This window comes from Gymnoscopelus braueri (assembly GCF_963280865.1).
Source record: "Gymnoscopelus braueri genome assembly, chromosome: 2".
NCBI classification, from domain to species: domain Eukaryota; kingdom Metazoa; phylum Chordata; class Actinopteri; order Myctophiformes; family Myctophidae; genus Gymnoscopelus; species Gymnoscopelus braueri.
Window position 1 is genome coordinate 51432993 of NC_137604.1, and position 24360 is coordinate 51457352.

The window sequence follows — 24360 nt, forward strand, 5'->3', positions numbered from 1 at the left end:
AAATGTGAGTGACTTTTTCCACCACTGCAAACACACACACACACACACACACACATACATATTCACATATTCCCTCGTCCAAAGCAAGTCTGCAGAGTCTTAAAAAACCTATATCCCTTCAGTCATTTCCCTTTGGGCTGGGTAATGGCTGTGGCAACTGGCAAGCCAGACACAGAAACTCAGGTCTGAAGGAAGAGAGAGAGACCTGCGAGTGCTGTGGAATATAATGAGTGCTTTTTCTTTGACTGATGCTGTTCTGGTGGCAGAACCACACCGAAGAGAGGAGGACCATTCATCACACCGAGCCCAAGATATAATGAACTCCATGCCGGGTGTGTTAGGCTACTTGTAAACTGGCTAAGGCCCACAGGCGGGTATTATAGACAGACATATGGTGTGTGTGTGTGTGTGTGTGTGTGTGTGTGTGTGTGTGTGTGTGTGTGTGTGTGTGTGTGTGTGTGTGTGTGTGTGTGTGTGTGTGTGTGTGTGTGTGTGACTGTGTGACTGTGTGACTGTGTGTGTGTGTGTGTGTGTGTGTGCGTGTGTGTGTGTGTGTGTGACTGTGTGTGTGTGTGTGTGTGTGTGTGTGTGTGTGTGTGTGTGTGTGTGTGTGTGTGTGTGTGTGTGTGTGTGTGTGTGTGTGTGTGTGTGTGTGTGTGTGTGTGTGTGTGTGTGTGTGCACCGTGTGCGTGGGTGTAAGACAGTGAGCGGGAAAAGATTCAGAGAAATAGAAAATGTTAGACGCTAGAAGGGGAAGATACTGTCTGACAGATATATTGAGAGAGAGAAAGAGAGAGAGAGAGAGAGAGAGAGAGAGAGAGAGAGAAGATAGGGTACCAAGCTCAGACAGTACTGTGATGCCCCCAGGTATCTCCAGTGGCAGAGGGGGCATCACAAGTGCACACAGCAGGCTCCCAAGCATGTGTTCAAAGAAAACACGTTAACCCCTGTCACAGCGTATAGAAGCGTACATGCTGGCTGTGGGGGGAATGTGTGTGTGTGTACATACATCACCAAAGATAAAACAATGCTTAGACAGAGGCACGAAAACACACACGCACACACACACACACACACACTAATGAGGAACTGAACGCTTAAACTGTTGGGGTTTAAACCCAAATGCGAACACGCCAAAGTGCTTGCCAAGAGACCAAAGTATACAAGAGTACACACACACACACACACACACACACACACACACACACACACACACACACACACACACACACACACACACACACACACACACACACACACACACACACACACACACACACACACACACAATAATGAGGAACTGAAAGCTTAAACCGTTTCGGGTTTAAACTCAAATACGAACACGTCGGAGTGCTTGCCAAGAGACCAAAGTATACGAAAGTCGAAGGTCCTTGTTAAACACACACACACACACACACACACACACACGCGCACACACACGCACGCACACGCATGCACACACGCGCACGCACACAAAGGCGTGATGGAGCGTTCATGTCAATCAGGCATAGGGCATCAGCGGGTCACCGCAGACACAAAGACGGAGAGCCGTGACCTTTTCCCCTCCACACCTCCCATTTACACTGGGGTGAGACCCCCTCATTAAAGCGAGGCCGAGCCCAGCATAAAACAACCCTTTTTACAGCCAGCTACCGGCATTCAGAGGGCCTTCTCAGGAACGAGCACGGGCACACAAAACACAGGAGAAACATTTGTTTAAGGGAGCCGTCTCCGGGCTGTCTTCTGTCCCATTCAGCTTCTCTCCTTCTCTTCTGAAAACCTGCCCCAAGCTGCCTGCCACCCCCCACCCTCCAACTCTCTCTCTCCCGCTGATGGTGGTGCAGACCCCATTCACCATAGAGATTTATGATGCCTAATAGCAGGGAAATGGACTGGGGGGGCTGACGGAGGGGGGCTGCCTCGTTCGGGGGGGTGGTGGTACGGGGTGGGGGTTGATAGAATTTCTACAAATCTCCAAAAAACAGGGAAAAAAGGGGAGAGATCGGGGTGGGGATTTAGCACAATTCTCAGTGGGTGGGTCCAGCGTTGTCTGAGACATTTTCAAGGTTACCATCTGGGGGTGAGGGTGGGGACCCTTCAAACTGTCTGTCAATCCTCCACCACTGGGCCCCCCACCCGGTCCCAGACGGACGTGTAAGCAGGGGGAAAAGACACTATAACAACAACTGTATATGTTAACAATACAAGGACACACAAGTCCCTTTGTCACTGCTTGACATTTTACTCCCAGCCACAGGCTGTCGTTTTAATTTCTTTGGGGATTTCTTTTTCAGTCCATTTTCGCTCGCAGGGGTTTTTATCGAGCAAGTCAGCTGTCTACTGGTAGCCGCGGTGAGCCTGCAATTGAGCACCCTCCTCTGCTTCATAATCCTATTCCCCGTAATCCTGTGAGGTCACGGGAGCAGGCAACTAGCCCTTTTCTCTCTACTACGTATCAATACCCCCATTCCTTTAAAGGCCGCGCCGTAGGAGAATGTATAGCAGAACTTATAGGCTCAGGGGTGGAGGGAGAAACTGGTAGGAATGGAAGCTCAGTGGCTCGAGGAGGTGAAGTACTACTATAGATGTTCACATATAAGAAGGCAACCTCAGACGTTATCTTACCCACTTACTGTAAGCCCTATTTGCAGAAATAAACTAAAAATAAATTCAACATATAACATAAATTAAACTTAAACAAAAAAAATAGGTAGCTTTTCAAAATATATTTTGAAGATTTGTAAGATTTTTAAGTGACATGCCCAAAAATAGGGTCACCAGAGTTAAAGTTGATAACTTCCTCCCAGGAATGCTCTGTTGTCACAATCACAGGAAATAATGTGAATTCTGTTTTAGGGTGAATAGTCCCCCCATCATCACTGAGGTGGTTTAAAGCTCTGGCTCTGGGGTTGTAAATGAACTTTCAGTTAAGGAGCGAGTCGGATTTTCACCTCTACGCTGTGGTACAGTCTCTAATGATGAGCTACAACTATCCTTAACCCATTAAGACCTGAGGCCGATTCTACAAATGTCTTCTAAATCGTATCAGTTTTCTGAAAAACACTTATGTTGCTATATCAGTGGTTCTCAAACTTTTTCATGTCAAGGACCGCCCAAAATGTATTTGGCCACGAACTCCCATCTCAAAGTATTTTGTTCCAAGGACCCCCAGAAGAAAAGATTTGGGTTAAAATTGTTCGCTTTAAAAATACATTTACTCAAAGATTTGCACACATTATCATGATTTAAAAAAAATAGCAGATCTACAAGCTCATAGCACGGCACGAAATGACGCGCTATGAGCTTGTAGATCTGCTGTTATTGAATGCGGTTTTAATGGGTTAATTTCAATCCTTACAAGACAGGGTTCATACATCCAAAACAAAATAACGAGATACTGTGTGTAGCGAGTCTGGATATAGCCTAATGAAGCAACCTGTGGGGAATACATTAATTGTTCTGACAGAAAAACTAGAGCAAAAGTCCAAAAAGAAGTGTAGCGAAAACAGCAGTTACCATGACCAGGTGACCAGACGCCTCTGTTTGCCCGCGATTGTCCCAGTTTCAAGCTGGGTGTCCCAAGTCCCGACAAATATCTGTAAAACACTAAAATATCCCGGTTTTCAACGTTCACTACCAAACTGTCCCAGTTTTCACCACAATTAAAATAATAATACTACACGACACGTGTTTTCTACGCTCACATACAGCAGATGTTCATGTTCCGTCCCACTCATATAACCACCATCTATGTTGTTGAAAGGTGCAGTCAATACAGTAGGTGTACTACAGTAGTACTATAAGCGTAAAATAGCCTAATTATCCCCATTCTGATGAAAACTGACACTGTATACAGTACATACATCCGCATACATGTGTGCATGCATGAACATGCGGTTCGTTTAAGGGTCCCAGTTTGGGGGTTTGACAATATGGTCATCCTAAAGTTAATTCTTTACCTTAACAGTGACTAAACTACTCTAACTACAGTGTTACAGGCATGTAAATATTCACCGACTACTGTATACTGTACAAAGATACATACATTTGTGATTTGTTACCTATTTATAAAAGGCCCTGTCGCAAACTCTGAGTGAAAAGACATCTTTGTTCCAGCTGTAATGGAGGTGTGAGTTATCACCTCTGTGGCAGCCCTACCGCTGCAAGCAGATCATTCTTATCATAATGACACCCTCCATGCCAGACCCTGACAGGCCCCCTGATGAGTGCTATAATTGCAAGTCTGGCTCTGGTCAAAAGCTCAGGGAAAAAGATAAGAAGTACCCAAAAGTCTGCAGAAGATTTCAATTAGACACATACCTGTCAGTGGGAGAAATTTTCAAAGGACAGGCCCGAGCTGAAAACTCATATACCGTACGACTGCACCTGAGGTGACTGGGAATGGATCACACAAGAAATCTAATAACGACTGGGAGTTAAATGAGATTAGCCGCCCTACACTCCCCTGCCATAGCCTTTGGAACACTGACTAACACTCACTGGAAAATGTCCCTCACACACCTCCTGTATCGTTCATATACAGTGGTGGAAAGTAACTAAGTACATGTACTTAAGTACTGTACTTAAGCACAAATTGTGAGTTACTTTTTACTTTACTGGAGTATTTCCAATTTGCAATACTTGTACTTCTACTCCACTACATCTCAGAGGCAAATATTGTACTTTTACTCCACTACAATGATTTGAAAACTTTAGTTACAACTGTAGTTACTTTGCAGATATAAATTACTATATTACAAAACATACATTAACCACTTTAGTCTTATTTTATACATAGGCTATTTGAAAATAGACGATCTAGAAGCTCACAACGCGTCGCATCGCGAGTTCGCGACGCGTTGTGAGCTTGTAGATCTGCTATTTTCAAACATTAGTACTTTCACTTTTGGTACTTTAAGTATATTTTGATGCCAATACTTTTGTACTTTTACTCAAGTAACATTTTGAACACAGGCCTTTTACCTGTAACAGAGTATTTTTAGTGTGGTTGCCCGAATGGGCAACCAGACTATTGTTATAGATAAACTTTATTCCTAGATAAACTTTTTTTCCAATCGCATCACAGCCCACAGTTTATTTTTCCCAATTTAGTGCCATATGTCAAAATGACCGGCTTCACCGGGAATCGTGTGCTTGTATTTTGCTAAGAGATTGGTTGCATAGTTTTATTGATATTGATTTATTAGTGCATTAAATTTCCCCATCCACTTTAATGAAAAAGTGAAAAAACTAAAATTCAAGTATTTTTTTCTCAGAAACCGTAAGAGCTAGAGTTACCAGATTTGGAGGGGAGGTTCATAATTTAGTGCGAAATTATCGAAAAAATAATTACACTAATCGGCCACATGGTGGCACTATAACAGCCCCCTTTACGTTTTGGCCTATAACTCTTGAACCGTAGGTCATAAAATCAAAATGTATTTTCCCCTGGATTCCTTGGGTCACGACGCATCTCCCCATATAGGCCACGCCCATTTGCGTCAGGATAGATTTTCCGCCATTTTGAATTTTCTTCAAAACAAACTTTTAGCTCCTCCTCCCATATATTTTGTCTAAATTTCACAAAAATCGGTACACATGATCTCTGGACCCATGCGATAATCTGGAGTGAAACAGAATTTTGATAGTCCATACCGTTCGTCCGTAAATGGCTTCCGAAGTTAGCGGAAGGGGCCCGTTTTACAAAAAAGGCCACAAATCACGAACGAAACGTCCAGTCAATCCTAAATTTGAATCACATGTCAAGGGTGGTGTACTCAACAAATCCCCAAAAGCATTTCCACTTTGATCCATAGGGGGCGCCACAAATGCTCAAAATGTAACCGTTTGATGCAAAAACATGATTTTTGGGGGGATCACTCCTCTCAAAATGAAAAGCAGGTGATCTCAGCAGTTACAGGACGATGTCATTGGCCTGCTACATTTGTGGGAGGGGCCTATTTATTTAGTGGGAGGGGCCTATTTCTTAAAATCAAAACGCCATGTATCACGAACGCAGGATCCAATCATCACCAAATTCGAATGTGCCATATGTCAAAATGACCGGCTTCAACGGGAATCGTGTGCTTGTATTTTGCTAAGAGATTGGTTGCATAGTTTTATTGATATTGATTTATTAGTGCATTAAATTTCCCCATCCACTTTAATGAAAAAGTGAAAAAACTCAAATTCAAGTATTTTTTTCTCAGAAACCGTAAGAGCTAGAGTTACCAGATTTGGAGGGAAGGTTTATAATTTAGTCCAAAATTATTGAAAAAGATATTACACTAATCGGCCACATGGTGGCGCTATAACAGCCCCCTTTACGTTTTGGCCTATAACTCTTGAACCGTAGGTCGTAAAATCAAATTCTTCTCCCCTGGATTCCTTGGGTCACGACGCATCTCCCCATATAGGCCACGCCCATTTGCGTCAGGATAGATTTTCCGCCATTTTGAATTTTCTTCAAAACACACTTTTAGCTCCTCCTCCCATATATTTTGTCCAAATTTCACAAAAATCGGTACACATGATCTCTGGACCCATGCGATGGGTATTTATGCGACAGAATTTTGATAGTCCATACCGTTCGTCCGTAAATGGCTTCCAAAGTTAGCGGGAGGGGCCCGTTTTACAAAAAAGCCCACAAATCACGAACAAAACGTCCAGTCAATCCCAAATTTGAATCACATGTCAAGTGTGGATTACTCAACAAATCCCCAAAATAATTTCCACTTTGATCCATAGGGGGCGCCACAAATGCTCAAAATGTAACCTTTTGATGCAAAAACCATATGTTGGGGGGACCAATCCTCTCAAAATGAAACGCAAGTGATCTCAGGAGTTGCGTGACAATGTAATTGGCGCAGCCTCCGACGGTATTCCTCCCAGCGTATTCCTCGAGTCCCGGCGGCAGCGAACCGCGACTAGCGTCGGCGCAACCACACTCTGCAATTGCCCTGAATTGCGACGCGTCTAGTTATATTGTGGTATTGCTACTTTTACTTAAGTCAAATATCTGAGTACTTATTCCACCACTGTTGATTTTTTTCTAAACAATATATTGGTGGTGGAGACACCGGCAACAATAGCATAGCAGGAATATTGAAAGTATAATAGTAGATAGAGCCTATAGTTCTGTTTTCCTGTGATGTGAGGAACTGTGTGCAGTGGATTCTCCTCGTCAGCGTTCGCCACTTCAGCACTTCGGACCTGCTGGCTGGCCTTGGCAGCGATGCCATGTAAGACGAGATGGCAGGAGGACAGGACAGGAACGGCGATCTGAGCAAAAGCTAAGCACTGTCACTCACCTTGGGCATCTGCTGAGCCCACTAGTCTAGGTCGTCATGACAAACACAGGCAGTCAGGGCATCCCAGAATGATCGATTCAATGAGGTCGGACAGGAGTCGACAGACATTTATTTGAAGGGTTATCTAACACATACAGTACATGGTGGCATAAGGTCAAGATGAACAAACGTCTTATGACGTTTTCTCATAGCCTTTTTTGAGCAACCTGACACTGAAATTAAGGCCAAACATGTTTGTGCTTAAGTCATGTGAGAAATCCTGCAGTGCAAGGCAGGGACAGGAATCTGGCCAGATTAAGGCCATATAGAGAAAGTGTTAGAAACTGAGACAAGCAATATTTTCCTCAGAAAACAAAGCGCAAAAACGAAAACAGAAATATAATCATCTTTAACCCATTAAGACCTGAGGCGATTCTTAAAAATGTTTTCTAAATCCTAACAGTTTTTTGAAAAAAAATAAAAAAAAATGTTTTCAAGATTTTTCAAAAATAGCAGATCTACAAGCTCATAGCGCGGCACTCGGTGCCGCGCTATGAGCTTGTATATCTGCTATTTTTGAATAGCCAAAGACATCTAAAGTGACACAGATGCGTTCCAGGTCTTAAAGGGTTCATTGTTCTGAACAGAAACGTTAAATTGAAATCTCAATTAGCTACCGGTATAGTGACAAATATCACCCTCCCCGCTTGGCGTCCCTCCTCCAAACGCGGGCCCATTGTGTTCATATATAGATTCTCAACAAAGGATTCAAACCCACACAACCCGCGGTGGTGGGCAGGCACTTTGCCACTGTGCCACCTGCCAAGCGCCTATTGGTTATTTCTTGATCCTGCAGATACAGATCATATTTGACAGCGTCAAACCAAAATGGCAATAACACACCTGTCCTACGCATGGGAGGCCTGTCAAGCAATGCACCCAGTGTAGCAGAGCGCACACACACACCCTATCATCTGCTACTGGGAAAAGAGAGAGACCACCATCAGTGTGCTGAGGACCACCATCACAGTATGCATGTCCTCGCGAGAAGCCCATCTAAAGCCCATCTAAAGACCAGGTTATTGCATGGGTGACATAGGCTCTCTCTCCCTCCCACTTTCACTCTCCCTCTGTGTGTGTGTGTGTGTGTGTGTGTGTGTGTGTGTGTGTGTGTGTGTGTGTGTGTGTGTGTGTGTGTGTGTGTGTGTGTGTGTGTGTGTGTGTGTGTGTGTTAGTGTCTCTCTCTCTCTGGCTGATCCAGCTCTTGTCCGATGTCACTCACAACAGAAACCCTTGTCTAACAACGCTGATGTGGCCATATATGGGCGTTTTCGTACAGACACACAGACCTACAGACAGAATGACAACTTGACCTTTATAAATCCGGGCACTCAAACACTGTGATATCAAGCATGTCCATATTTGGGCATAATCTGGGCAATCAGTGCTGTGATGTCAGGCATGTCCATATTTGGGCATATCACAGGCACAAAGGACCCCACACGCACACGCACGCACACACACACACACACACACACACACACACACACACACACACACACACACAGGCTTATTGTGGCTGTGTCAACAGTCCACCTGCTACTCTTCAATGAGAACCTGCAAGGCTTGTAATGCAGGAATGTGTGAGTATGTTTGCGTGTGTGAGGGTGCATTTGAATGTTGGTCATGGTGTGTGTCTCCCTTGTCAAAGGGTAAATGGTGCATGACAAACAACAACAACACAAACCACACAAACGTTTCAGTTGTTACTGCAGAAAACCTATAGCATTCACAATGACTAAAGCCTGATTTATGCTTAGTTGCACGCTGGTGTTGCATGATGTAAACGGCAGATATACAAGCTCACAACGCATCACAGTTGTGGCGTGTTGTGAGCTTGTAGATCTGCTACTTATTGAGGGCGACAACAGCACCCAACTAAGTATAACTGAGACTTAAGAGGTTGAGCAATACAATGCAACGCAATAGCAGTGGTGTAAAGTAACTAAGAACATTTACTCAAGTACTGTACTTAAGTACACTTTTGAGGACTTTCTACTTTACTGGAGTATTTCCCATTTTCAATACTTTTACAAATATTGTACTTTTACCCCACTACAATTATTTGACAGCTTTGGTTACTAGTTACTTTGCAGATTTAGATTATTATTACAAAACATACATTAACCACTTCAGCCCTATATACATTTTGGCCATTTGAAGATCTGCTATTTTCAAAATATTTTGAGACATTCTGCATAATGGGTACTTTTAGAATCAGAATCAGAATCAGTTTTATTGTCACATCACAGGTTTACAAGGTAAAAAAGTGGGTGAAATTCTTTTTTGTACATCGTTCCCATCGCAACGTTAGTTTCCATAGAAAGAAGAGGGGGGGGGGAGAAGAAGAGGGTGGGGGGCAAGTGGGAAGGAGATCAAAACAAGAGAGCAACAGAAGGCCAGACAAGTTATCTACATATTTACAAATTACCTGAGATAATAAAAAAAACTAAAAAAAAACTAAACTAAGGTGCCTGAGCATAGCAGCAATGTATTGTATACTGTGCATGTTATACTTATACTGTGCATGATAGACAATGGACGTTAAGGTGCTTAGAGGAAAAGGAGCACAATAAAAAAGTCAGTGCGTTATACAAGGGATTAAGGTGCAAAAGGTCAGTGCGTGTCCACCTAGAGTGGACTGACCCTAGTATAATCCGCAAGTAGCTCCATGAGGGAGTGCAACAAAAAGTCATTTGTACCTGGTGTAGTCCACAGGTGTGTCCGAGGGGGGGCTAAAGTCCAAGTCATTGTCCCTGGTATAATCCACAGGTGTGTTCAGGAAGAGCCAGAAAAGTCTGCGCCGCCTGTTGTCAGGCTGCTGAACAAGGCCTATGCCTCATTCAGGCTTATGCCCCAGCATTCAGCATTCTGACAGCAGCCGGATTGAAACTACACCAGAACCTGGTGGTGGAACTCTTGATACTGCGGTAGAGCCCCTTGCCCGGTCGCGGTCGTTGTAGGGGGTTGAACAGTCTGTGACTTGGGTGGTGCTTGTCCTTGATGATGCGCTTGGCTTTGACCACGCACCGCTTTTTGTACAGTTCCTGGAGCGCTGGGAGCTCGATTCCCATTATCCGCTCTGCCGATCGCACTACTCGTTGTAGGCTGATCTTTTCTCGGGCAGTGCAGTTCCCGTACCAGGCAGTGACACAGCCTGTTAGGATGCCTTCAACAGAACTGTTGTAGTACAGCCTGAGGATGCGACGTCCTACTCCGAGCTTCTTCAGGCGGCGGAGCCAGTACAGTCGCTGCTGAGCCTTTTTCCTCACGTGTGTGGAGTGTGGAGTGTTTACTTTTGGTACATTAAGTATATTTTGATGCCAATACTTTTGTACTTTTACACAATTAAAATTGATTACACACACACACACACACACACACACACACACACACACACACACACACACACACACACACACATTTACTGCACTGTGCACACGCATGCCCCAGGCATTAGAGTGGTGGGTCATAAGGCTTAGCCAGCATGGTACTCTATCAGCAACTTAGTAACTATAACCTGTGGGAAGGTATCACGGTTTCAGCCACAGAGAATGAATGAACTGATTCTGTGTCTTTGATCCCCTAAGGATCTGAGTGACGAGCTGTAACCGGAGGCTGGATCCTGGAAGTTGTTTAACACCACCACCACATTCTATCAAGTTCACCCCATCCTGATTGGAATGTCAAGAGGGAAGGCTGACCGATATTAGGCTGCATAGTAAAGTCCTGAGAGTTTATTTAAAGCATTTGTGTCAATTTTAGATTTCTTTGGCTATTAAAAAATAGAAGATCTACAAGCTCATAGCGCGGCACCGAGTGCCACGTTACGAGCTTGTAGATCTGCAATTTTTTTTAAATCGTGAAAATGTGTGCCAATCTTTGAAGATATGTTTTTTAAAGCGAACATTTGTAACTCAAACCTTTGCTTCTGGGGGGTCCCGGGAAGAGCATATTTTGAGATGGGGGTCCGCGGCCAAATACATACAGTTTGAGAACCACTGAAAACACGTTTTTTCAAAAACCCTGTTAGGACTGTTAAGACATTAGTAGAATTCCCAGAAGCAAAGATTTGAGTTAAAAAATGTTCGCTTTAAAAATATATATACAGTATTCAAAGATTTCCACAAAAATGATTTTTCAAAAATAGTAGATCGACAAGCTCATAGCGCGGCACCAACAATAATCACCAACGATAGTAGTGGCCATAAGATGCAATGAATGATAATGTTGCTGGAGTTAAATGAGAATAATTGCTCTTCACAATAAAGTATATTGTTGCTGCAGGGCAGAAACCTTGTATCTCCATATTTCAACTTTTTATGTTTTTTTGTAAATTAACGATTTTTGGCCGTCATCGAGCAGCCCTAGTGGTACACATATGTCCTTATTCTCAACAGTTCACAAAATACAGCCAGTGAAACAGCATTTCAGACTCTTTGAATATAATCATAATAAAAACCCTTTTCCCGCTGGAGACCTTATTATCGTGTTGTTATTGTACACTGCGCGGCGGCAAGCAGAGCTAATGAATAGAAACGAGATGAGAGTGTTGGTTAGCGGGATGAGAGAATGATGACAGTGCCTCTCCATATCTAAAGTGTCATGGACTTAATGAGATGGTGAATCAGTCTCAGGCTTCAGAATTACAATATGTGATAGATGGGACCAACTGAATAATAAAGGACTGAGGGAGAAAATGTGTAATGCAAAGAGAACAACAGATAGAAAGAGAGAGAGAGAGAGAAAGAAAGGAGGACAAATAAGTAACACAGTGAACGACATTCAGAGAGCGAGCAAAGAAAGAAAGAGATGAGAGAGATAGAAAGGAGGGCAAGACGAAAGAAAAGATGGAGATGCTACATTTAATGCTGCAATACATAACTTTCTTTTTGTAAATAAAACCTTATTTTAACCAACTGACTCTGGTCGTTGTACAATTGTTGGTCTGCCTGCTCTTCTATTCACCACTATTTGGCCATTGAGTTTTTTTCTGTTCTTTTTTTTACGTTATGTTTATATTATTACTTTTTTCCATCAAAGGATAGACAGATGAAAACATCATTTCAACACACCAGTTTTTTTTGTTTTTCCTCCCATCGCCCCTCTCTCCATTACTGGTTAATTCATACCAAAGCAGACAAAGCAAAAGCAAAAAATAAATAAAGATAAATAAATAAATAATAAAGTAACAAAATAATAGATACTAACAGATACTCGTAAGCGTACCCTACATGCCCATGTGTGTGTACCGGCAAGCACACATCCACACATGCTTAAATGTGGATACAAACATATACATTTGCAGACTCAAACACGTACAGCCATATGCCTATCTAAACACACTCACACATTCATACACCCATAAACAGTCACTTACATACAGTATGCACACTTCAAAAAGAAAAGGAGAAAGGTTTTTCTCTGTGTTTGCTTCATTCAATATCTGTTCACTTCCGCCAGTAGGCTACTGCAGGTGTAATGCAGGTAATCAGGAAGCCCCTTGATATGGGGCTTCCCATTCCCCCCTAACCCCCTACGTTGGAGCGGACACGGAGGAATAAGGTGGATTGACAAATTTAGATCCTGTGGTCGGGTAGGACCATTACTGGTTGACAAGGTACTGCAAGGTACAGCATGAAGCTCAAAACGCAACTTATCCTCTGCCCAAACAGGCTTTCTGTCAGGCACGTGCACAGATAGACTCTAGGTGGTGCTAGAGCACCTGCCCTTTGCCCTCTGGACCAGAAGGGCCCTTTAAAAGAAAAAACATTTTTTTTTAATTTATTTTTTTAGTTTACACATCTTCATCAGACAGCATATGGCTATTGAAACAAATACATATGCAATTACGACGTACAAGATGTGCCTGTAATAATCACACTACTAGGGCAGCCGGCGGTTCCGCAGGTCGCACAAGGTGCCCTTTTTTTTTACATGAGCACCTGCCCCTCAAAATGTCTGTGCACGCCACTGCTTTCTGTATTAGTTCAGCGGTAGAACTTTTGGTGCTAAGGGCGCTGTGGGTTCTAATCCACTGTGGTGCATCCGGCTTCGTCGAGCGTCTACCCTTTACGAACACAATTGGCCCGTGTTTGGGGAGGGAGGCCGGGGTGGGGAGGGAGATATTTGTCATTGCGAGCTGGGGTGGCACCTGTCAGCAGGGAGTGTTGGGGGCGAGAGGAGTAGGACGAAGGCTCTACATCCTCCCGCTGGGGGCCCCTCGCTGGCAGGTGAGTCAGTAGGATACAGCAGCAGTGACAACACAGAAATGTGTGCGGGGAGGAATCAAAAGGAAATGTCGGCACTCACGCAGGGGACTTGGGTTGGGATCCTGGGTAGGACATGAAAGTTACAGATTGCAGAATGTATACTTTGTCGTATGATGGTGTCCCTCCCTAATATAGCAGCAGAGTATAAATTATGCATTAGGCCTAATGTGGCAGGGCCCCTCCAAACCCCATACTGACACTGGGCCCTGAACTGGCAGCTGGCATGCCAACCCTGCTCACTCATGCTTACTCCCATCGATTAAACCTTCAATATACTATCATGTTATCCCCCCCCCCCACCACCTCACACACACACAAAAGCACAAAGACTGCACTCCACCACTCAGCCATCAAAAGAGGCGGTTTGACTGCTATTATAGGTTTGCACACCGCCAACCAATTATGAGCAAACCGTCACATCTTCTTTTCCCATCATCAGAACAGACAGGCAGAGGGGCTATTTTTACCTCTGTGAACAAAAAGGGGAGACCGTTTTTTTTCACTCCACCCACTGGAACCCTGCCTTTCATTTAGGAAATCTATTTACAACTGAGAATAAGATACAGTAGGTGGAGGAGTAGGATGGCCTGAACAATGATTACGTCTCTCAATGACAAGCGTTGAGGCCCTGCCGTTTCATTATCATATCATAAAGATACATTAATGCACTGATGGGGGATGTCATGTGAGTGAACACAGTGATCTATAAGCGGTTATGCGGTGAGTCTGATTATATCAATCAGTGTTATGGAATAGTTTATGGCATCTTTTGCGTCTGCACTTGCAATCATGATCAATGTCGTTCCATAAAATTGGCTCGTGGTCTCACCTGCCAGTCACCCTTCATCGTGGCATAATATTCGTGTGCATGCACTAATGACACTCAACTTCCACTTTATTGTCACATTCTGTTTGTGATGACGGCCATCCAGGGAATACAGTTGTAAATTAGCTCTCAGGTCATTTCTGATGGAGTGTCCCTCTGCCAAATAAACAAACAAATACATAAATAAACATCACACGGTGTACAGGCGTAAAAGAGTGGGTGAGATCCCGCAATCTGCCGATTAGATAATCAGACATCTTGTGTGCAAAGTTGACATTTTGGACTGGCGTTAGAGACACTCAGTGGTGGGAAAAGTACTCAAATGTTTTACTTAAGTAAAAGTATCAATACTACAATGTAGATGATGTACTCAAGTAAAAACTCAAGTAAAATTTACTTGGGTAAAAGAACCAAAGTATTGGTATCAAAATGTACTTAAAGTACCAAAAGTAAAAGTACTAAAATGTTTGAAAATAGCAGATCTACAAGCGATGCGACGCGTTGTGAGCTTGTAGATCGCCTATTTTCAAATAGCCAAGTACAATATTTGCCTCTGAGATGTAGTGGAGTAAAAGTAAAAGTATAGACAATTGGAAATACTCCAGTAAAGTAAAAGTACCTCAAAATTGTACTTAAAAGTACAGTACTTGAGTAAATGTACTTAGTTACTTTACACCACTGGAGGCACTGTTATGGAGCCACTCAAATGGCTAGGGATCAACCTTCAGAGCACATGAAAAACACTCAACAAGCTTCATGGCAATCTGCCCATTAGATTTTGAGATATCTTGTGTGCAAGTGAAAGTATCACCAAGTGGGGGTTAATTCTCCGGAAAGAATATAAATAATACAGTAGCCTTCGAGGTATCTTGCTTGGGGATCAAAAGCATTGGATAACTGTCAACCGTCTGACCGACATTGCCATCGTTAGAGCCCCGCCACGAGTTTCACACTGCACGCATCGCTAAATGCAGATGAGACTCCAACATATGGCAGAGCCATTAAATGTCAGTCACCTGGGTGGTGGACCATTCACTACAAGTGTAATTAAAAGAAGAGAGCCACTGATAAAGGTGCCAGCTGTAGCAGGACGAGACGATGGGGCGAGACTGCACCGCCAGACAAAGGGACCGACATAACAACCTTTTGCTATCAGCAACAGCCACTGAATGTGCAATTAACAAGCTCATTGAAACAATAACGCTGAATACAATTGCCGCCCCCCCCACCCCCAGGAACAGGTGGCTCCTCCACACAGTATATTTCTGATTGTTGTAATTGAACTATTTGGGCCATCCAAGAATCAGTTGTCACTGACTAAAATAGATTTTAAGAAATGGATGCTTGCAATAGACCATGGCATGCACCATTAACTTGTGTCTGTTTACAATCCAGGAACTAGTCTCGATACAAAGACCTCTCTCTTCTGTAAATAAATCATGCGTGTGTTCTCACTTCGCCTGAATTATTTTCTTAGAGAAGCATCTACACTAACTTTAAACAAATTACATTTTGTACTGCTCTCCAACAAAGTTTTAGTGTAACAAGTCGTACTGTTGTGTTGGAGGCCACTAAGACTAGGGGAAAAAAACCTTACGTAGCATGTGCAGCCATGTGAAAGTGTTTAAGCACTAAGTCCCTGTGGGCGCGTGCCTTCAGCAACTACTCAAGTGATTTGGGCTTGTTTTACAGCACCACATGTCAACACAAGCACACTGAAGTGGCATTTAAATCACGATGGGTCACCGCTGTCCACTCCCATTCCACCACACGTGCATGCACACACACGCACATAAGTACATACACCACCCTAACTCCAGGATTCTAGTTCCATTTGATGTTACTAAAGTAGCTTTCGTGATACAGTCAGAGAAGAGGAATAAAAAAAAGCACACAATTTGTAACAAGACGTGAAGGATTTGGAATGACTGACCTACTGACCGATTGACCAAACGACATAGTGGCCTATTAACCGCATGGTCACAGCATAAGATTTCTGTTACAAAAACAGAAGTTTGGAAATTGCAGGGACATCCCCTATTCAGTGACTTGTCTGTAGATACAGCGCCTCACAGCTCATTTAGTACACAATCACTCACTGTGGTGCCAATACAACAAGGAAACACAGGCCTGCTCAGAGCCACTCGCCACCAGTGACTATAAACAACCATTGTGAGGTACGAAGCCAGTATAACATGAATAATATGCTGTGCCTCTACACTTTACCTCTACGTTTTTCTTATGTGGAACTGCAGGATAGACAAGAGTCCAAAGCGATTTTTCCCATGGGGACAATAAAAGTATATCTTATCTTATCTTAGCTCCATTCATAGAGAAGGAAAGTCCCCCGGGTCATGCAAGGCAGTAAATAAATCAATCAATCAATAAGAACCTGTTATTTTCATTTCCTAGTGTGATCTGTAATATTCATAAAATCAGCTTAATCACTCTCCTACTTAGTTTGGGTATGTTATTATAAGTGAAAATATCAAATGCTTTCATAAATTGTCCAATATGCACAGGGACTTTCAGACATTTTTCAAATATAGCTAAAATAGCCGATCTGCAAGCGTACAACTGGTTGCCATATGATGCATTGTGATCTTGTAGATGTGCTATTTTTGAAATAGTCGCTTAAGTGGTTAATATGGTCAGTCAGCCTAAAGGCACAAAAATCCCAGAAAACAAAATGAAAGTATGCGTGCACAGCATGTACGCCTGCAAACTCTTATCTGTGTGCACAGCAGGGAAAGCCAAAAATACAAACGCATTCTCTGCTTGAATGATGCAGCCTTTATGTATAATTAGCCTACAAGGTTCGGTGATCTTTTTAGATTGGTGTGTGCCTTCGAGAGAGAGAGAGAGAGAGTGAGAGTGAGAGTTATCGAGAGAGAGAGAGAGAGAGAGAGAGAGAGAGAGAGAGAGAGAGAGAGAGAGAGAGAGAGAGAGGAGCAGCTGCTATATCCTCCTCCTGACAGCTTTTCGTCTGGTTCATTAGACCTCTGCAGTGTGCGTACTATGTGTTCACTTCAGTCTCCCATTTGTTTTCCCAAGATAGTGTACAGGAATCAAAGACATTTTGAGGTTTTACCCACTTGTTTCCTGATTTGGAGGAGAGTAAAAAAGCGCTTGCACTGCAATAAAGCCCTCTCTGGGGGGAGAGAGGGGGAGAGACAAGTGGAGATACAGAGGGAACTGAACAGAGTTTCAATGCCAAGAGCACTTTGATAAACATCATTTATACTTTGTTGTACGACCTCAACACTCGCCACAAATCCATTCGTTTCACAGACTAGAACACAGTCGTACAACAAAATATAAATGACACCTAAGAAAACACGTTGGAAGACGATCCCATCTTTGCTCCTGCTGTACTATCAACGTCCCTGGATGAACAGAATGTACTTGGCAGATGACAAAGCAGCATAGCCAGAATTGATTAGGTGAGGCAAACGTTACTCTCTATATTCATCTCTAGATTGTGGCAACTAAATAATTTCAACACTTTAACCGTGTTACACCTAAGAGGTTATGTACAAATGTAATACAGGCACCTAAGTGCATTGGTTCTCAAAGTGGGGTCCGGGGACCCCCAGGGGTCCTTGGCTTGGGGGGATACCAGGGGGTCCCCAGCAAAATGTGTTAATAAAGCGTCACAATCATTTCAACCCCTTTATCCATATTTTACACTTTGGCTATTCAAAAATAGCAGATCCACAAGCTCATAGCGCGGTGAACTTGCAGATCTGCTATTTTTGAAAAATCTCAAAAATGTGCGCAAATCTTTCAATCTTCTCACAAATCTTTGCTTCTGGGGGTCCCTGGCACAACATATTTTTCAGGTGGGGGTCCACGGCCACATACATATCAATTTGGCGGTCCTTGGGACGAAAAAGTTTGAGAACCACTGGTGTATCACACCAAACAACATTGCTGTTTATCTTCAACAACAGTAATTAATTCCCGTCTGTCTGTTGGTCAACTACATGGGTTGCCAGACGCTACGTCCCCAACCCCCAACCCTCCCTCCCACCCTGGTCACCACTGTGGCCCATCATCATTTCTCTTCCTCTGTGCCTATAGAGAGAGTCTGGGGAGTCCCAGAGGTCAGCTCCTCGACAAACGGAGGTGGGTCATTGTGAGGAGGATGAAGAGAAAGAGAATAAAAGAGTGAAAGGACATTTGTAGCTGCCAGACCGGACAGCGACCTCACCATTTGGACAGAGACCCTCCCACCCTCTTTTTTTTCAGTCTGAAGGCCACTTGAGGAAATTCAAAGCAATGCCGCAAGCATAAAGGCAGTGGATTGAGAGTCCCACTTAATGCCTGTCCATAGAATACCCCCATCACACATCACACACACGCACACACACACACACACACACACATACCTTATGCCATGGCTAGCCGGTCCCATATTCCCATGGGACCCCCAGTCCCTGCTGAAAGAGTGAGCCTGACACGAGCCTCTGACTCAACCCTTTTACCCTAACCCCCTGAACACACACACACACACACACACACACACACACACACACACACACACACACACACACACACACACACATACACACACATACACACATTAACCCTCAAGACAGAGAGACTATGGGGCCCCAGGATAGGCAGGTGCTGGGGCAGCCCCGCAGGCTGTGTGTGTGTGTGTGTGTGTGTGTGTGTGTGTGTGTGTGTGTGTGTGTGTGTGTGTGTGTGTGTGTGTGTGTGTGTGTGTGTGTGTGTGTGTGTGTGTGTGTGTGTGTGTGTGTGTGTGTGTTCAGAACAGTGGTGGTAGGGGTCCATTTGCCGTCTGTCAGACGACCTGCTGCTGTTTAGATCAACCAGCCTATGTTTCTTGTCCCTTGTGGGCCTTGTGGTACGTGTGTGTGACATGTGTATGTGTGACGTGTGTGTGTGTGTGTGTGTGTGTGTGTGTGTGTGTGTGTGTGTGTGTGTGTGTGTGTGTGTGTGTGTGTGTGTGTGTGTGTGTGTGTGTCTGCCAAGGGGGTCTGACTGATACACCAGGATTATATATCACTCTAATTGCATTAACATGGGATCTAAACCATGTACCCTGTACACTGTTCATTAATCAGACAGACAGGCACCTTTCTCCTAAAGGTGACAGGTTTGACAAAACCACAACTGTGTTAAAGGTTATTATGCCATGATTACTGTCCAGCAGTGTTACGACCATTCCAGGGACATGAAGAAAAAGTCAAAGGATTTAGTCACTGTCATTAGTGATGGGACCGGTGCGACAGCGATTAACAGTATTATAGGTCATGATACACAGGTTAGCCAATTCAAATTGAAGGTGTCATTGCCGATGTTTTGTTAAGCACCATTTGTTAAGCACCACTGAGCTCCTCTCAACTTAAAAAAAAACAAATGAAAGCCAAGACCTGGGCACAAATGGCACAGAAGATGAATACTTTATAAGACTGCAAAGCTCAAATAGATGAACATGCAAATAAAATAAAGTCTGAAAAGCACAAGGACTGTAGCCATATATACCTACCTTGTCAAATAGACGCTTCCATTGCTGAGTACAGGGAAAGAGAGAACAGGGAAAGAGAGGAAAAAGAGCAGGGGATGAGTGAGCCAAGGGAAGAGATGAGGGGAAAATATGAAACAGGTGAAATACAATGAGGTCTGGGACTCTGGGTACCAGAAAATGTTCTGCCCGTTTCGTATAGTTTGGTATAGTTTCGCAGTCGCGGCTATAATTAACTCTTCTATCTTCTCGGCACTGTCTGTGGTCAATGAGCCACACAGTGAAAGACCACTGGGTAATAACGCGTGAATACGCAACTTGTGTGTAAACATCTGAGCCTCCAGCCTCATGTGACATTTTCCATCGATAAGTTCACCGCACTCATCTATTATTATGCCACTGATGTTTCAGATTTGAGGCTGTGTGATAGGATAGCCTAACAGTAAGGATGATGATGATGGGGGCCAGGGGTATGAGAAAACAAGAGCAGGGTAGACTTACGTCCTCGGGGGCCACGGGCAGAACATCGGTGCTCTCCAAAACCACGATCTCGTCTCCCTCGGCGTTGGCTGCCACCGCTGGGGAGCTGTTCACCACCGGAACCTCCCGAATCCCACCCGGCATCCTCGGGCTGCTCTTCTTCATCATATCCACCGAGAAGAGTGACGACTATTCATAGAACGATGACCTCCCATAACTTACCATCCCCACTCAGCGATTTGCCTATATCACCACCACAGTTCAATAACCTATTGTGTCAGCAAAATGGCAAAGGTAAAAAAAAAAGAAGTAGAAAAGAAGTAGGGGTATCATGCTCACTTGTGCATTTCTCCAAGTAACTGTACTATCATTTGGGTTAACCCACCCCCAGGTGAATAAATGACAAGAACCCAGTGTAGGGGTGAATTGGGGATAATATGCTGTACGTTATCCAGCTGTTCCACATCAGATGTAGCAGAGTGGCTCACAGCCTCAGCCTGGTGAGGTAAACGTCTAATATCTCCAACAGATGAAATAAACTTCCTTTAGTCTAGTGGATAAAATGTTGACTTTCCACGCGGGTGACCGGGGTTCTAATCCCGGGCGTCACACAGACACGCAACAAATCTTCCATCAGCCAAGAAGATAAAAAAGTTGACAATAGGCTTTCAAGCAGGTTATTGCCACAGGCAGGTCTAGTCTAGCCTACGGTTGGTCCCCTCCAGCGCGCCGTGTCCGTGGCCGTGGCCATGTGACGGGGTGACGGGGTGTCCGTGGTTCGGGGACGCACGGTGCAGAAAGCCTCTCTGGTCACTCTGGGAGACGCGGAGCGGCGGAACGCAGCAGACCCAGCTGAAAGAAACAGTGACATCACGCAGAATGAAAGTCGTTAGACGACGTCATCATCGTCGGCAAGATCATGTAGCCTGACAGTGCGTCGCGGGTTCGAGTCCCGTTCGCGACGGTCTTTACTGCATGTCTCCCCCCATCTCTCTCTCCCTGTTTCCTGTCGATCTCTACTTTCCACTATAAATAAAGGCAGAAACCCCCCCAAAAATATCTTACAAAAAAGTCATTGTCGGCAAGATAAACCATGGACCAGACATTATGATGAATTGAACTGAAACACAACTAAACTATCATTTAGTGCACTTAAAATGACGTGCACAGTACACACAATTAAAAGCTTGACTTTTGAAGAGGCTATACTATACATTATTTGGTGCAGTAGCGCTGCTATGCTGCCCTAACTGTCTGCACTCACTGTTCACACACACGGACACAAGTCTGGCAAGTGGCATTTTTTGGTGCGTCACGTCACGGTACCTGAGATTCGGTGTAACGGGGGCGCATCTCGGCTCGCTGCCCGGCTGGCTGTCTGCTGTCTGCGTGGAGCGTGGAGTCAGAGTCGAGGAACTGGAACACACCTCCGGGACGCGTTTGGGCTCCGTTCCACAGCCGCATGCGTTGTGTGGCGTGGTGCGTGCCCCTAGGCGAGGAGAGCAAAGGGAGGAGGGACCGTGTGTGTGTGTGTGTGTGTGTGTGTGTGTGTGTGTGTGTGTGTGTGTGTGTGTGTGTGTGTGTGTCTGTCTGTGCGTGTGCGTGTGTGTGTGTGTGTGTGTGTGTGTGTGTGTGTGTGTGTGTGTGTGTGTGTGTGTGTCTGCGTGTGTGTGTGTGTGTGTGTGTGTGTCTCTCTCTCTCTCTCTCTCTCTCTCTCTCACACACACACACACACACACACACACACACACACACACACACACACTCTCAAGCGCGTGCGTGCGTGTGTCTCTCTCTCTCACACACGTGTGTGTGACTGTGTGTGTGTGTGTGTGTGTGTGCTGCGTGCCTGCGTGCGTGTGTGTCAGAGAGACAGACAGACAGACAGACAGACAGACAGACAGACAGACAGACAGAGAGTAGAATGAGAGAGAGACAGAGAGATAAACAGAGGTTTTTTTTGGCCAGCAGTGAGATGAGAGACACTCACTCAGCCACCCACTCACTCACTCCCATAGATGGAACTCGAGGAACTTGGTGGTTTGTGTTCTCACCAGCTGGCTGTCACTGCGTCTCTTTTACAGAGAGAACGCCCCTGATAAGGTTTCTAAAAGACACATAATTGTGTGGTGATATATGATACACAGTATAAGTAGCCTACATAGATGCATTTCTTCAGAAACTACAAATACAATACAACTCTGCACGAGTTGGCAGTGTTCAGTCAACCAGTCAATCCTCACATGATCTTCCAGACACATTTTCCAATACATTATCAATACCCACTACTGCGTAAACATGATTAACATGGATAAAATATAGGGCATCATCCATTAGTATCCTATTGATCTTATTACTGTAGATACTGAATCTGATTTCAAAGTTCCTACTAAATTTAAATGGACAGTTGGGGCTTTATTAAAGGGCATTCACTTCTATATCCCAAAACAAAATAAAAAACGTGCGCATGGGAGTAACATTTCTGAATAGAACTTCTCAGACAATAAAAGCCCTGACAAATCACAAAATTATGCCAGATGAGATGCCATCGTCATCTCCAGATTAGGACATTACACACTGGCATTACCTTGCAGAATAGAGATTGGTTTATAGCTTTGGGACATGCATGTTCATATTCATATAGTATAATGATTCGGCTGTTAAAATTATACAACACAAGAATTGTAAAATCCAGTAGCCTTTTCCTCAAAGGGATCAGATAGGATAGTAGAAGCTACACCTGCAAATTCCAGGTTGCGTTTTAGGGTCTCTAAACAACCCCCTCTAGGCCTGTTGGAACAATCAGCCAAATGATGGGTGCCCTGTTACTAGACCACCTACCTATTATCTATGCTACAGCAAACACACCTAATATTTCGGTGGAAGTCCCCGTTGAGAAATTTGGTTGGTGGTGTAGTTGCCAGTGCGTATGTTGTTGATCAGTATCTGTCTTGTGAAACTCCCTTAGTTACATCTGTGATAGCATTGCCATGGAAACAGCAAGGCCATCAGTTATTTTTAAGCGTAGGGGTCTTCTGACACCTACACACACATATTTTTGGGGTTGAAGCTACAGTATAAAGCATGTTGTTCCCTGTAATTCAAATGACAGGTCTTCAAGAGACATAAAGGTGGCCGCACATATACTGGTAGCCAAAGTGCCAATATTTTTTATTGTGGACGCAGAGGAATAGAAACCAACGTTTCGGCAGAAAACTGCCTTCTTCACCCTGAAGAAAGCAGTTATCTGCATGCCGAAACCTTGGTTTCTATTCCTCTGGCTACCAGTGTGTGCAGCCACCTTTATGTCTCTTGACAACACATTCTCACAGATAGGCGTCAGTTATTGAATTCTTCTGCCGTGGGCCGGCAGACCCGGCACCGCTGCAAGGACTTTGGTGTGCATAGCATTCCTGTGCAAGTGTGCATAGTGTTCCCTGTAATTCAACACAATAATTCTGTACTGGCAGTGTAGAGGACTGAGAATTAAAGATACAGCCAGCAATTTCCTTGACTATCTATTATCTAATAAACGCAAACATGCTTCAAGGATCTTCAGGTGAAAATCAGTTATTAGGAAACTTGCAATACCATACTAGCCTGGCGTCACCTCACAGCTAGAAGGTCCTGGGTTCGATTCCCGCAGGAGACGCTGTGGGCGCTGGGGGCGTGTTCTCTCCTCCGCGTCATCAGTGCCCATACCCTAGGTGGGGTTGGCGAAAGGGCCTCTCTGTGTGGAGTTTGCATGTTCTCCCTTTGTCTCCTAGGGTAGGTACCCTCACAAAAACATGCAGTAATCCTGGTCACTATACTGCCTCCCCCTGGCCAGCCGGGGCGCCTGATGGAGGGGAAAGGAACTGGTTGGAATAACGTGTTCCTTCCACGCGATACGTCCAACCAGGGAAACCCCTGTCAGGTGACAAGAATGTCAGTTGGCTC

At 44.3% G+C, this 24360-nt stretch overlaps 1 protein-coding gene across 4 annotated transcripts in view; it reads right to left on the reverse strand.

Annotated features, from left to right (window-relative positions):
- rhbdl3 (rhomboid, veinlet-like 3) overlaps positions 1–21870 on the reverse strand; it is an 87358-nt gene extending 65488 nt beyond the window's left edge. For 2 of the 4 annotated variants that reach the window (XM_080455279.1, XM_080455277.1), the window contains exons 1-3: positions 21748–21870; positions 20443–21273; positions 19966–19989 (exon numbers count right to left, since the gene is read on the reverse strand). In XM_080455279.1, coding sequence (XP_080311405.1) covers positions 19966–19989; positions 20443–20589 — 171 coding nt within the window. In that variant the 5' untranslated portion in view covers positions 20590–21273; positions 21748–21870. The remainder of the gene's footprint in view (positions 1–19965; positions 19990–20442; positions 21274–21747) is intronic. The other 2 variants (XM_080455280.1, XM_080455278.1) reach the window with 1 other exon arrangement.
- Between the last annotated feature and the right edge of the window lie 2490 nt (positions 21871–24360).